Below are 16,390 nucleotides of genomic sequence, written 5' to 3' on the forward strand. Positions count from 1 at the left end.
AAAGAAAAAAGGCGATGGAACTAACAAAAGGGAGGGTCGCCGAGATGATCGGTGATACCTACTTACTGCGCCAATGGTCCTTCGTAGCATATTTTTGGCGACTACAAATATGTTTTTGAACATCTAGTTTTAGGATCCATCAATTTTAAATCGATTATCATTATTATTAATTGAGAGATTGAACTCTGAGTATTGAGAATAAGATTTTCCTTAGCTTTAAAGAATTGAAGTTTTCCATTTCTGAGAAATTGGAAGTGGGTCTTGATTCTTCAATTTGGACCTTTGTAAAGACGAAATTAATCATACCCATTTGATAGAAATACAATTTGGTAACAATTTTTATCTTTTTATGATGTCTAGCTAAAACACCAATTCTTGGGGTGTGATTATGGGTTGATTTAGCTTATGGGTATTGCTAATTGTTAGTTTAAATGCTATTTAAAGTGATTTTAATCATTAATTGTGGTTAAAATTAAAGGATTGTAGTTGCAAATGCAGTCTTACCTTCATGTTTTTGCTTGCTCGAGAGAGAGGTTTTAAAACAAAAATTATTGATTAATGGTCTATAGCTATTGGGTTTTCAAAGGTTCACCTCGAGAGTGTGAATACTAAACCCTTTTTCCACATATTCAGCTCGAGAGAGTTAAGGGACTAAGGCGTAGGTTGTTCGTATTTGCTTGCTTGTTGGTGTTCTAGAGAAACCGACTTGTTTCAGGGTAAATTGTTTGAGAAAAAGTTTACCTCCCCTATAGTCTAGCATATTCACTAATTTACAGCTATTTACTAACAATTGTGACTACCCATTTATCTATATTAGCCTATAATCAAATCATATCCTAAGCACCCGTCTCATTATTGTTATTCCGTATTATTTGTTGTTGCTGTAGTTGATAATTTACAACCAACCCCCCCCCCCCCGTTATTTGACATTCGTTTCATCCCCTAATTCTAATTATGTTTTTCTTCGATAATGTTTACTCCTATGATTGACTTAAGCATATTCGTACTTTTCTATTGAATCTTAAACACGTACCACTCCATGTGTGATTCATCCACAACTCATTTAGTTGGGCTATATACTGACTAACGATCGTTGACGCTTAGAACTGCATTAAGTGTCCTTGATAATGTTATTCAATCATTTTCTCCCAAGGGGGAGATGGTGTACTTCGCTATCAGGGTCGATTATGTGTTCCTAAGATGGGCGAGTTGAGACAACAGATTCTTGCAGAAGCCCATAACTCCAGATATTCCATTCATCCAGGCACCACTAAGATGTACCGTGATCTGTGGGAGATCTTCTGGTGGAATGGTATGAAAAGGGATATAGCAAATTTTGTGGCAAAGTGCCCTAATTGCCAGCAAGTGATGGTAGAACATCAGAAACTAGGAGGTATGACTCAAACGATCAACATTCCTACTTGGAAGTGGAAAGTGAACAACATGGACTTCATCACAGGTTTACCTCGTACTCACAGACAACATGGCTCCATTTGGGTGATAGTTCATAGGGTCACTAAGTCTTCACGCTCTTTGGCTGTTAAGACTACAGATTCGAGGGAGGACTACGCCAAACTTTACACTAATGAGATAGTCAGGTTGCATGTAGTTCCTTTGTCTATCATCTCAGAGAGAGGTCCTCAGTTCACCACTAATTTCTGTAAGTCATTTAAGAAAGGTCTTGGTACTCAGGTTACTCTTAGCATGTAACGACCCTCAAAATGAAGTAGGGTAAACTAGAGCCTCACATGGGTTTTATGCGTTAATAAATTGTTAAAAATAATGAAGAATAGCCTTTTCAGTCAGTTTTAAAGAGTTTAGAAGTCAAACGTCAAGGGACAATCAAGACGTTTGGAAACTAGTCTTTTACGTGTTGGTGTGTTCTAGTATGTTGTTCATGTTTTTATGTGTTGTTTGGAGACTAAATCAGTGTAGGTGACCCTAATATCTTAATAAATGTTTTTAGGGTCAAAACATTCGGGTACGACTCCCCGGGACCACCCTAAGTGTCCCCGAGGAGGACCCTAACCCTTGGCCAAACAAGTTGCCAAGGCATCTTGAAGTTGTTCATGGAGGGAGTGGCTCCGCGTCGCGGACCTCTCCACAAACGGCCAAAAATTGGCTCCACGTTGTGAAGACACCACGGACTCTACTTTCGCAGAATTTAATCTCCAGAAACTCCATGGAACACCTTCGCATCGCGGACTTGGTTCCCGATGAAATCTGCGAAAATAAAACTCAAGTTTGACCTGTTTAAAAGGTCCAAATAAGTGAGGGGTGGTTTGGGTACTTTGGGTAATTATTATAAACGGTTATTCTACCTATTTTAGGGTATTTTAAATTGGTTAAAACCCCAAAACCTAGAATTAGACCCCATTCTTCAAAATGACCCTTCCCTTTCAAAATAGATTCTCTCACAAACCCCATTGAAGACCTTGATGAAGCTCAAGCTAGAAGATGGGTTTTCAACTGATTTCTTCTTCAATTTCATAGGTCTTTAATAATTAAGGTATGGTAACTCTTGATTCTTGAATAACCTCTCATTCAAGGAGTTCTATCAAAGATTTTCGAAAGTGATTCAAAGACCAAAATTCCTAATTTTCAGTCTAAACATGGGTCCCTTGTCAAATGATTTTATAAAACATTCTATTGATGAATTAATGTGGAATTAAGGTTTATAAGATAATATTCAAAGGAATTCTTGAAGAATCCGTTCTCCCCAAATTCCCAAAAATTGGCCTATGATGTGGGTCTTTGTGAATATGATCTCTATTGGTGAAATTATGTTTAGATTACATTGTATTGGTGTTTCCTATGATTATATATACTTATTCATGTTGAATTGTTAGTATATTGATGAGTTGAGAATTATGGCCTTATGGGCAAAGTTATGGGTTGATCCCTTTGTTTATAGAATTGTACTTAGATTATGTTGATGTTATTGAATTAAATTGTTGATTCCTATTGCTATCTATGTCAATTGATTATGAATTGTTTAGGATTGATCCATGGAGATCATGGCTTGGAGAATTGGTAAGTTGACCTAACTTCTAGTCTATAGTATGAGAATTGATGTTGTGTGGTTTGGTCCACTTATGGTGGCGGTCTTTACTTCTTGTCTATCTATGCATGTTGAGATAATCGCCTTGAAGGCAATGGATGTGAAGTGAATTGATGATTATGATGCATATGTTTATGTAGTTGTGCTATGAAGGTTATGTATGAAATCCTCAATGCTAGCATGATGTTTAAAGTGTGTTGATGATGAGCAGTATAATGTGAATGATAATGTTAGGGATAAGGTGTGGTCTACATGATTTATTATGCTAAGTACTATCGTGGAATGACCCCTACCTATATGACCCCTATATGAATGTGTGATCATATACATGTTAGGAGTACCTATTCAATGTTAAATGAGTCTTTGTCTCCTTTGATGAAGCGTGGGTGGGTGTGTCGTCTAGAATTCCTAAAGGCTTTATATGTGAATTGCTCATGATTTGGGGACATTGTGAATGTGTTGTGATCCCTTGAAGGGAAGTTCACTCAATATCAATGTGGTTGATATTATGTCACTATGAGGACCAATATGCACACACACACTCTACATGTATAGCTATGAATATGATGTATTATGTTGTCTATTGAAAGGTTAACTCTTATATGCACCCTTACATCTTATTATGCGTGCAAAGTGTATGATTAGCAAGGTATGAATATTTGTTGCATAAAGGTGTTTATGTGAAAGGCTTTCTCACATATGTACACACACAAATGAGTGAATAAGGTTTATGATAATCTAGTGAAAGTGAGTCTCTTGAAAGGTTTCCTCAATTGTACTCTAAACTAGACTATTTTATGAATATGGTATGACTATGTGAAAGGTCACTCTCACATAATGTAGGTTGTATGATGAAAGGTCATTCTCATCTTAGAAATATTTGAGCTATATGATATGAGAGATTAAGTCCCTAAAGCCTACGTCATGAACTAATGTTAAATAATGTCTTAAAGATGTTTATAAAGGGATTTGGAGCTTAGCATCGAGTGAACATGAAAAATGAGAGTGGGGGCTTCATGTTTATGTAACGACCCGAGAGCATCCCTAGCCGTTACATGCGTATTCGACCTCTCGGAGGTCTTATAGCAGCCTTAGCATTCATTCATCGCACAAATCACAAAATCACTAAGAATTTAAAACGTTTATTCAATAAAACATCAATACGCAAGCGGAACTACTAAATCTTTTTAACCAATCATAACAAGAACTTAAAACGTACTAAGGGACACGGCCCTTTACAAATGTAATGAAACTTAAGTGTCTATTAAAATGACTAAGAAACATCTAAACATAGTCCTCGAATCTTGAGTACATACCAAAGGCTTGGAAGAGTGAAGCAATCCAAGCAACTGCAAAGCACAATCTACTCCTAGTTACCATAACCTACACTTGTAGTAAAATAGAAGAAAGGGGTTAGTACAACACACGTACTAAGTATGAGGATATGCAAAACATGCTAAAAGGGACATTTGTTTGGAAGCTATGATTTTCATGCCATTTTGATAAATACCTCATGAACATCAACATAATAGGCACCTTACAAGTCACAACCAACAATACAAAGTCATATGCTTCACAATACATCAAAAGCATACATAACCCATTTACCTTTACCTTCTTGTCTTAGACCTCCACCTTAAGTAATCCTTAAGCAATACCTTTGTGCAATGTATGGGAAAAGTCCCATACCATCACCCACACTAAGGCACAACTCTAAGGTCACACAAAGTGCACTTACCATGCATACCTCATCCTTCACCAATTAATCACATAAGACATATAAGCACATAATCCAACAAGTCACTTCATTAAACTGAACACTCATCAAATGTCATCCCAAGACTCACCTAAGTAATACATGGTAAGGCAGCCCATACTACCTCTCCATACCACGCCCAAGTGATCCTTAAGGCTACACAAGACAAGCTCCATTCACATCTCAACATACATCGTTCATTTAATCTAATGTATTTAGGCAACTTCACTCATTAATGACATAAAATCATCACATACATTCAATTACACATAAGCACTTACATTTAATTCATTATGACTCACTTTCACATTAGCATGCTCAAAGACCAACAATTTCATCAATTAGCCCAATAAGAATCATTCATTCATCATCATTACTAAGACACACCAAGATCTCCCTTAAATGTCTACTTGTGCCATGTCTAGATGATGTCTCATTCAACAACCTATCCTAAGTAGTACATCCGTAAGAGACCCTAGTTCATTCATTCATTCATTAATGTGGGGGAAGAGCGTAAACTGACATAGACCATGGAGCTTGACATGGAATCCCGGTAGTAACCCTTATCGGATGAGGGATCCCCACTTGCCTAAGGTAGGGTCATTCTTTTAGCCTTTACGTGGTAGAGACCACTAGCTACTCCTATGTGGGCACATAGTTAATGGATAAAACGATTGCTTCTAAGTACTCTCATCTCAACTCACGAAGGAGCACCAATGTCAAGGGTTCCTACTAAATATTCACATCTCAACTAACGAAGGAGTATCCACCCATCTTAATATCCTCTCGGTGCTAGACATTACTCCCCCATGGAGTTGGACATTCATTTCATTCATCATTTAGAGATAATGATTGCTACTAAGTACTCCCATCTCAACTCACGAAGGAGTACTCATCCTAACCCACATTCATTCATTCAGGAAGCTCTTGGATTCAAAGATGAGAAAACCTTTCATCTAGGAACCCCATTCATTTAAAGGAGTACTTTATGAAACTATCCTTAGAATAGACCCAACTTTCATTCATTAGCATTAAATCCCATTCTTTTCATTCATCCTCACATTCTTTCATTCATTCTTCACTTGGTGTGAGAGTAGTTAAACATGGTCTATCCTAACCTCACCTTCATTATAAGTCATTCAAAGAAGACAACAACCAAGCATAACACATAAAGTCTCTACATAAGATCACCTTTCATGCTCCTAGACCATACCCAATTCACATCATATCACATTACCTTTACATAATCAACATTCACTACAAGAAAACTGTTTATTAAAGACCAACATTTAGAGACGAGGTTATAATATGGTCCCTAATACTATACTTATAGGGACAATATTTTTTTCTAGTCTTTAATTTTAACTATTATTTTTGAAGTTAGCGAACACTCTAAATTTGATTCATAAAAGAATAAACATCTCGTCCCTAATGATATATTTTTAAAGGAAATAAGTGACAATGTCAAAAGAAACAAAAAATGTATTTATTAACACCTCCTCGTTCACATAATAAAACCCTATCATTTCTATTTTAAAGCTTAGAAAGGGCATGGGCTCTCTAAATTCCTCTCTCAAAGTCGGCAGTCTCATTTGGTTCTGTCTAAAGTGGCTGAAAATTCGGAAATCGAATGACAAGATATGTCTATTTGAAAAGGTTTGTCTATTTTCTTCGTCTTTTCATTTTTGGGTTTAAAACAATATTTTTGTTTCTCGCTGAATAGTTCCTGTTGAGAATCATAGTCTTTGAAATTGGTTCTATTTAATACTGATTGTTTTGGCGTGAGGTCTATAACTTCGAGTATTGGGCTTGCTCTGAAGAATTGTGGCTAGGGTTTGATATTAAAAAAAGGGCTTTGAGGGAAAGGAGGATTTGGGAATGACAATTGATCCCTTTCATTGTTTGGTTCAGATGAGCAAATAATTTTAGGAAACAAAAGTATTTCCTTTTGAAACGTCCTTTAAGACGCAAGTATGAACACTTGTGTTTTAAGGATGACGAGAAAGTATGTCTGAGAAAATAAAATATTCTGGTGTTTGAGCTTCCCACTATGTCTGGACAAATGTGGATCCAATATTTAAATTTAATGGGTTCAACTTTTAAGATTTTCCGCATTGAACTCATTGTACTGTTAAAATTATGAGTTCAAATCTAAAATTTGTTGAGATTTTAGTAGGTTGACACATATATATCTATACTCAGTTATGGATCAGCTAAACCCACCGCAAAAAAAACTACTGCCCCTGTGTCTGGATCTTTAGTTTAATTCTGTGGAATAGTTTTGTTTGCATGTCAAAAAAATTCACTGCTTAGAACACCTTTATTTGCTAGTCTTGCTAGTTTGAGAGTGAAATCACAACTTTTAAGGACTGCCCGTGTGAGATATGCTTTTCACTAAGCATGTGGTATATGTTCTTAATATCTAGTTAACCTTGCCATATATAACAATGTGAACTAAAGAAACCTCTCTGATTAAGAAATATATGTAAGTGTTTGGCTATGTTTTATAACAACGATAAGCACAGGGTTGCTCAAGGTTTAAAATGTTTCACACTTTTGACATAGACTAACTTTTAAGTTTCCCCTGCATCAAACAAACATACACATATGTAACGTTGTGGATCAACAAAGTTTGAGATACACCATAAAGGTCTATTATCGTTAGAATTTTATCTTTTAGGCGTGTTTATACTTAAATTCATTTTGTTACTATTTTTTATACATCATATGGTTTGACACTTGAATCATTTTTCTGAAAGTCCACAAAGCTATGTGATTTGGGGTTGTCAAATTTTTTGTCAATGGCTGATAGAGCCCATGATCCGGCCATCAAGACAATCACTGGGAAAATTGTCCAAGAGCCAATGACCTTCTATGTCATCCCTTTTCTAGTCGATCTTCACCATTTGAAATTTCAAAGATGACCCTATGCATATGTGAATCTCTACATAATTTTGCCTTCATTATTGACCCTTTTTCTTGTAGTGATTACTGAAAACAACAATCATCCAATTTTGCCTACAAGGCCATGATCACAACATGCTTATAAAGTAAACACCTCCCCAGTTTCAAAGGGATCAAACCTCATAATTCTAACATCTACAATATATATATATATATATATATATATATATATATATATATATATATTGATAATACTAGAATCACAAATCTATTCACAACTTCATCATCATCATCATAAACTTTGGGTTGCCCATTCAAGACCAACATCCCATATAACACAATTGACCATCAATTACTCATAATTAAATATAGAACGATTCATAAATCAATAGCCCATAACAATCTACACATTAATATCACATTATTAGCTCATATTCATTAGACCCACTTTAGACCCAAAAATTAGTATTTCAAGATATGCAAGAGTTTGTGGAGTTTTTTTTATCTTAAAACCATCAATATTAACATAAATCATCATTTGAAATACTTTCATGCAAGAACCCAAGCTTATAATCGAAATTGGGGTTTTTAATGTTTTTAAAAAAAACATTGAAATCACTTTGATTTGGCTCTTTGATTGAAAGGAGAATCAAAGATAAAATCCCCATACCTTTGTGATTAATTTCCATAGGAATTTAAAGGAGAAATCAGTAGGAACCCATCTCCTAGCTTGAAGCTTCATCAATGTCTTCCATGGAGTTTTAGAGAGAGAATTTATTTGAGAGGGAAGGTTCAATTGAATAATAAGGTCTAATTCTAGGTTAAAGAGTTTTAACTAACTTAAAATACCCAAAAATAGGTAAAATAGTCGTCTATGGTCTAATTAGAACGTGGGGTGAATTGGTAAATTCACCCCTCACTTGGCCGAAACTTGGCAGTGAAACAGGGCACCAATCGACTGCCACTATTGACGGACCGTCCTGGTAGCTCGTCGTTTGGGATAGAGGCTCAGCATTTGAGGCTAAGCTCCCACAACTATGTGTGGAGCTACGCCCCCTATTGACGGGGCCTCAATGAACTGATGAGGCGTCACTCTGGACGTCGAACAAGACTGCCAACACACTGCCTAGGCAGCCTTTTATGCCAACATTTGGGTCCTCTCCAAAGACCCTTAGGGTGGTCCTTCGGGAGTCGTTCCCGGACGTTGGGACCCTAAACATGTCTATTAGGATAGTAGGGTCACCACCACTGATATTAGACTACATACGACACATAAAAACATGCAAGACACTCTAGAACACATTAGCACGCAAACAACGAGTTTTCGAACGTCTTAAACGTCTCTTTGACGTTTGACTTCAAATTCAACTAAACTGACCTATAAAATCATTTTAAAATATTTATACAAGTTTATCAACTACTAACACTCATGTGAAGCTCTAATTATCTTATTTCATTTTGAGGGGTGTTACAATATCCCCCACTTGGGAACATTCGACCTCGAATGACACTTCAAAAATTATAGAGTAAAGACTCTAGGACTATCCGCCCACAACAAGCGTGTAATATCTTTACTACAGCACACATCAAGGAGGAGACATCAACTCCACATAAAAGCATTACAACATGACTTTCATGGAATTCAAGGAAGTAGGAATAACATCTACCACTCAATATGCACAACATTTTACCATTTCTCATTTCTTTGGAGGAACTTCTTTCTCCATAGCATATCATGCTCATTATAACATTTATAGGCCCACCATACAATTTCTCTCAAAAGAACAATCATGCAACATCAAGATCACATCAAGGAATGCTCAACTAGGCATCTCATGGAGCAATTTAAACAATTCTTCATAAATGCATATAATTTATGAGGGATATAATCATGAAAACTCATTTATTTATTTATACAAGAATTCAACTAAAATATGCACATCATAAGAAGAATATGGAAACTCAATTCACATAAGACTCCAACATGCAACATGCTACTAAGAACTCTTTGTTTTCAAGCTTGAATTAGAATAGAAGGAAAAGATAAGGATATTAACAACCTTACTACTCAACTCATCATCCCCCACTTAGGGTAAACCCATCTAAGGTTATCATCAAACAACAAGGAAAAATTGACTTACCTTCATTCATTCCCTTATCCTTGTTAGCTTGAAGCACATAAAAACGACTCTTCTTAGGAGCATTTGGATCTGGGCCATCATGAGCAACTTGATTGGTCTCTTTTCCTTTTTCCTTAAGTGTAGGGAAATCTCTCATCTTATGACCCTTATTCCCACATCCAAAGCATTCATCTGTACCGGCAAGACACTTGCCCAAATGTTGCTTTCCACAAGTAGCACACCTAGGCCTCTCAAAAGTAGAACCACCTCCATTCCCTTTTTGATGTTTAGGGTTAGACACCCTATCATTGTTGACCATTGAAGAATCTTGGTTATAGAACCTCTTCTTAGACCTATATTGGTTTTGTTCATTCGGCCTAGCTCTCTTCATATCTCTATTCATCTTCCTAAGCTTTGTATCCTCAAGTTGGTAAGCTTAAACCATAAGCCTAGAGATATCCATATCATGATGGAGCATGGCCGTACGACACTCTTCTTCAACCAAACCGGAAACCCCCATCACAAAATTATTCATCCTAGCCCTAGAATTTGCTACAAAGGTAGGAGCATACTTAGAGAGTTGGGTAAACTTGAGAGAGTATTCCTTCACACTCATATTCCCTTGACGTAGGTTCATGAACTTAACCAACTTTTTCTCCCTCAACTATTAGGGGAAAAACCTTTCAAGAAAGGCCGTCTTAAACACTCCCCAATCTATTGGGTCAGCCTTTATAGGTCTCTCATCCCTCCATTGCTCAAACCACACTTGAGGTACATCCTTGAGTTGGTAAGAAGCCAACTCCGCCTTCTCCTTAGGAGTCACTCCCATTGCATCCACAATCTTAAACACCTCATCTATAAAGTTTTGTGGGTCCTTATCTATCTTAGAACCAAAGAAGGTAGGAGGGTTAATCCTTGTGAAATCCCTTAACCTTGAGGCCACGGTACTCTCAATAGCATTCACCCTAGGCCTCACATATATATTTTCTTGAGTAGTCATGGCACAGGCCAGGGAGAGAAAAGCCTTTCTAATCTCCTCATTTGTCATACCGGGGAACAACCGGAACAACATTCTCTTGCCCACCTAAATGAGCTTGGTCACCTTGCACTCTTTAGAGAGGAACTCCCTCATCATATATCTCTTCTTCCACTCTCCTCCAGTTAGCCCTCGTATTCATAGCCTATAAACACAAGAGACAAATTTAGAAAAGGACAGTTATAGACCAAACTCTAAGGCACGACATTAAGAATAATGAAAGAAAGTAAAACTTCTATCGTCCTATAGCCTCTCACTCATAGATGTGTCTCGACTCACACCGATGAAAAAGACTCTACTAGACGTGGCTTTCGAGACTTTGAACCTAAAAGTCATCTTTAAAACTTTATGCTCTGATACCAAGTTTGTAACGACCCGAGAGCACTCCCTAGCCATTACATGTGTATTCGACCTCTCGGAGGTCTTATACCTGCCTTAGCATTCATTCATTGCACAGATCATAAATCACTAAGAATTTAAAACTTTTATTCAATAAAACCATAAGACTTCAAAAGTCATCAACATTTGAAAACATCAATACGCAAGAGGAACTACTAAGTCACTTTAGCCAATCTTAAACAAGAACTTAAAACATACTAAGGGACACGACCCTTTACAAATGAAATGAAACTTAAGTGTCTATTAGAATGACTAAGAAACTTTTAAACAAAGTCCTCGAATCTTGACGACATACCAAAGACTTGGAAGAGTGTAGCAATCCAAGCAACTCCAAAGCACAATCTACTCCTAGTTACCACAACCTACACTTGTAGTAAAATAGAAGAAAGAGGTTAGTACAACACACGTACTATGTATGAGGATATGCAAAACATGCTAAAAGGGACATTTGTTTGGAAGTTGTGCTTTTCAGGCCATTTGATAAAAACTTCATCAACATCAACATAATAGGCACCTTACAAGCCACAACCAACAATACAAAGTCATATGCTTCACAATATATCATAAGCATCCATAACCCATTTACTTTTACCTTTTTGCCTTGGACCTCCACCTTAAGTAACCCTTAAGCAATACCTTTGTGCAATGTATGGGCAATGTCTCATACCATCACCCACACTAAGGCACCACCCTAAGGTCACACAAAATGCACTTATCATGCATACCTCATCCTTCACCAATTAATCACATAAGACATATAAGCACATAAGCCAACAAGTCACTTCATTAAACTAGAACACTCATCAAATGTTATCCCAAGACTCACCTAAGTAAGACATGGTGAGGCAGCCCATACTACCTCTCCATAGCACACCCAAGTGATCCTTAAGGCTACACAAAACAAGTTCCATTCACATCTCAACATTCATCGTTCATTCAACTTAATGCATTTAGGCAACTTCATTCATTAATGACATAAAATCATCACATACATTCAATTCTACAAAAGCACTTACATTCAATTCATTATGACTCACTTTCACATTAGCATGCTCAAAGACCAACACTTTCATTAATTAGCCCAATAATAAACATTCATTCATCATTATTACTAAGACACACCAAGATCTCCCTTAAATGTCTGCTTGTGCAATGTCTAGATGATGTCCCATTCCACCATCTATCCTAAGTAGTACATCCTTAAAAGACCCTAGTTAATTCATTCATTAATGTGGGGAATAGCGTAAACCGACATAGACTATGGAGCTTGACATGGAATCCCGATAGTAACCCTTACCGGATGAGGGATCCCCACTTGCCAAAGGTAGGGTCATACTTTTTAGCCTTTACGTGGTAGAGACCACTAGCTAGTCCTATGTGGGCACATAGTTAAGGAATAAAATGATTGCTTCTAAGTACTCTCATCTCAACTCACGAAGGAGGACTCATCTCAAGGGTTGCTACTAAATACTCACATCTCAACTAACGATGGAGTATCCACCCATCTTCATATCCTCTCGGTGCTAGACATTACTCCCCCATGTTGTTGGACATTAATTTCATTCATTCATCTAGGGATAAGGATTGCTACTAAGTACTCTCATCTCCACTCACGAAGGATTACTCATCCTAAACCAAATTCATTCATTAAGGAAGCTCTTGGATTCAAAGATGAGAAAACCTTTTATCTAGGAACCCCATTCATTTAAAGGAGTACTTTATGAGATTATCCTTACAATAGACCTAACTTTCTTTCATTAGCATTAACTCCCATTACTTTCATTCATCTTCACATTCTTTCATTATTTACTAGGTGTTAGAGTAGGTAAACATATTCTATCCTAACCTCACCTTCATTATAAGTCATTCAAAGAAGACAACAACCAAGCATAACACGTAAAGTCTCTACACAAGATCACTTTTCATGCTCTTAAACCATACCCAATTCACATCATACCACATTACCTTCATATAATCAACATTACTCAAAACAACAATCACCCAACTTTGTCTACAAGGCCATGATCACAACATGCTTATAAAGTAAACACCTCCCCACTTTCAAAGGGATCAAACCTCACAATTCTAACATCTACAATATATCTATATATATATATATTGATAATACTAGAATCACAAATCTATTCACAACTTCATCATCATCATCATAAACCTTGGGTCAGAATTGCCCATTCAAGACCAACATCCCATATAACACAATTGACCATCAATTCCTCATAATTAAATATAGAACAATTCATAAATCAATAGCCCATAATAATATACACATTAATATCACATTATTAGCTCATAATCAATAGACCCAAAAATTAGGATTTTAAGATATGCAAGGGTTCATGGAGTTGTTGATCTTAAAACAATCAATATTAGCATATATCATTATTTGAAATACTTTCATGCAAGAATCCAAGCTTAGAATCCAAATTGGGGTTTTTAGTGTTTTTGAAAAACATTGAAATCACTTTGATTTGGCTCTTTGATTGAAAGGAGAATCAAAGATAAAGTCCCCATACCTTTGTGATTAAATTCCTTATAAATTTAAAGGAGAAATCAGTAGGAACCCATCCCCTAGCTTGAAGATTCATCACTATCTTCCATGGAGTTCTAGAGAGAGAATTTATTTGAGAGGGAAGGTTCAATTGAATAATGTGGTCTACTTCTAGGTTAAAGACTTTTAATTAACTTAAAATACCCAAATATAGGTAAAATAGTCATCTAGGGCCTTATTAGATCGTGGGGTGAATTTACCAATTCACACCTCACTTGGCCGAAACTTGGCAGTGAAACATGGCACCAATCAACGACCACCATTGACGGACCATCCTGGTAGCTCTTTGTTTGGGACAGAGGCACAGCATTTGGGGCTAAGCTCCCACAACTAAGTGTGGAGCTACGCCCCCTTTTGACGGGGCGTTAATGGACTGACGAGGCGTCACTCTGGGCGTCAAACAAGACTGCCAACACACTGCCTAGGATGCCTTTTATGCCAACATTTGGGTCCTCTCAAAGGACCCTTAGGGTTGTCCTTATGGATTCGTACCCGAATGTTGGGACCCTAAACACGTCTATTAGGATAGTAGGGTCACCCCTACTGATTTTAGACTTCATACGACACATAAAAACATGCAAGACACTCTAGAACACACTAGCACTCAAATGACTAGTTTTTGAACGTCTTAAACGTCTCTTTGACATTTGACTTCAAGCTCAACCAAACAGACCTATAAACACATTTTCAAACATTTATACAAGTTTATCAACTACTAACACGCATGTGAAGTTCTAATTATCCTATTTCATTTTGAGGGGTGTTAAAGTTTATCAAGTCCGACTTCCCACAAGAGAACCTTCACGTTTAGCAAGTCTAGGTTCCCAACATAGATGTTGTCTCATGAGATGGAAACCTCCACGCCTAGAAATTCAAGGTTTCTAGTATCAATCTCCTTGTTCCATAACTATGTGTCCCTCGTAGATCTTAGCATAGTGGATCCACTAGACAGATATTATGTGTGTAGGTCCTACCTAGGCAATTAGTACCCTCTTTTTTCGATGTGGGAGTAGAACACTGGATTTCATGTAGCTCACATGGTCTATGTTGGCTATGGCAATGTCTCCTAAAAGTTAAGAAATGAACTAAGATAAGAATATGAACTCTAGTCATGATTTCTTGAAGAGTTACTTAGTGTAGGTAGGACTATGGACCCTACTAATGCATTGCAAAAGTGGACTCTAAGGGAGGTTATGATTAGGCTATTTATGTACTGAATACTATGGTCTATGTATGTTAATATGAAAGCATGTTAAGGTTGACTTTACTTATGTCAAGACATGAAGTATGATTATGCATGTGAATTACACTTATGACTTCTTAATGGGTTTCCTTAGTATATGTGGGGGTATGGGACTCCATGAGTACATTGAACAAGTGAGCTTGTTAAGGGGTTGTGAGGTTGGTTTATCTATGATATGAACTAAATGAGTCATGACTAATGTTGTACTAAATGAATGAGTCCTTATATGATGTTATGAATAATGTTGGTCTTATGTCTAATGTTAAATGAAGATGCTATGACATGTTGAATATAATGTGCCTAGTCTATGGTGGCTTCTTAGGAACACTTGGTGTGACTAGTATTATGAGATGCTACTTGCACATTGCACTAGTGTGACTTGGGGGTTGTCATAGTTGATGTTTACTATGTGAAGATTATGTCTTATGGTGTGCTTATGAATCTATGAATATATATGGTTGGATTGATGAAGGCTATATGTAAGTTCACCTTTGGTAACCTTAAGGTGATACATTGCACCAAGTATTCCCTAAGGGTTGCTTGAGGAAAGGATTTAAGATAAAGAGAAAGGTTATGTATTTTATGCATTAAATGTGCCTAAAATGTTATAAGTGGCTCTATGTGCTATTATGAATGGTGTCCGTGTGTATGATGATGTATGTGGTTTATATTGTGCCTATTGTATTAAATGTTCTTGAAGTTTCTCTAAAAAGGCATGATGCATGGTTTCCAACTAAATGTCCCTTTTTAAAAGCATGTTTTTGCATGGTTATCATACTTAGAACATTCTTGTACTAAAACCATTCTTCTTCATCTTTTTATACCAAGTGTAGGTGGTGGTGGCTAAAGGGCCTTTCCTAGAAGTGAGGATCTTGGCTTACTATTCCCAAGTTCGGGTGTATCCTTAAAGATTCAAGGACCTTTATGTTAAAGAGTTTCCTTAAGTTCAATGTACTAGATACTAGCTTCTTTGGTATTGTAAGGGCTATGTCCCTCTTGTGTTGTAGTCGTGTTTTAAGATGGCTTCCTTGAGACGTAGTACTTCGATTTTGTATTAAAAGTTTAAATAAGGTGACTTTTAAGTCTTGTGTTATATTATGAAATTTTTTTAAATTTTCCGCTATTTTTGTATTATAAATGCTATGACGAATGCTAAGGGCCTGTATAAGACCTCTGAGAGGTCGAATACGCCGGTAACGGCTAGGGGGTTCTCTCGGGTCGTTACAAACTTGGTATCAGAGCATAAGGTTATGAAAATGGTCTTAGGATTCAATGTCTCATCAGCCACGTCTAGTGGAGTCT

At 36.8% G+C, this 16,390-nt stretch overlaps 1 protein-coding gene across 1 annotated transcript; it reads right to left on the reverse strand.

Moving 5' to 3' along the window:
- Window positions 1–2,164: 2,164 nt before the first annotated feature.
- Window positions 2,165–10,889, reverse strand: LOC125809515 (uncharacterized). The gene is made up of 3 exons (XM_049489133.1): window positions 10,522–10,889; window positions 9,863–10,143; window positions 2,165–2,223 (listed from the first exon to the last, which is right to left on the reverse strand). The coding sequence occupies exons 1-3, from the start codon at window positions 10,887–10,889 to the stop codon at window positions 2,165–2,167; spliced, it is 708 nt and encodes a 235-aa protein (XP_049345090.1).
- Between the last annotated feature and the right edge of the window lie 5,501 nt (window positions 10,890–16,390).

This window comes from Solanum verrucosum, unplaced genomic scaffold, assembly GCF_900185275.1.
Source record: "Solanum verrucosum unplaced genomic scaffold, falcon-dt-bn FXZP01000061.1, whole genome shotgun sequence".
In the NCBI taxonomy this organism is placed as follows: domain Eukaryota; kingdom Viridiplantae; phylum Streptophyta; class Magnoliopsida; order Solanales; family Solanaceae; genus Solanum; species Solanum verrucosum.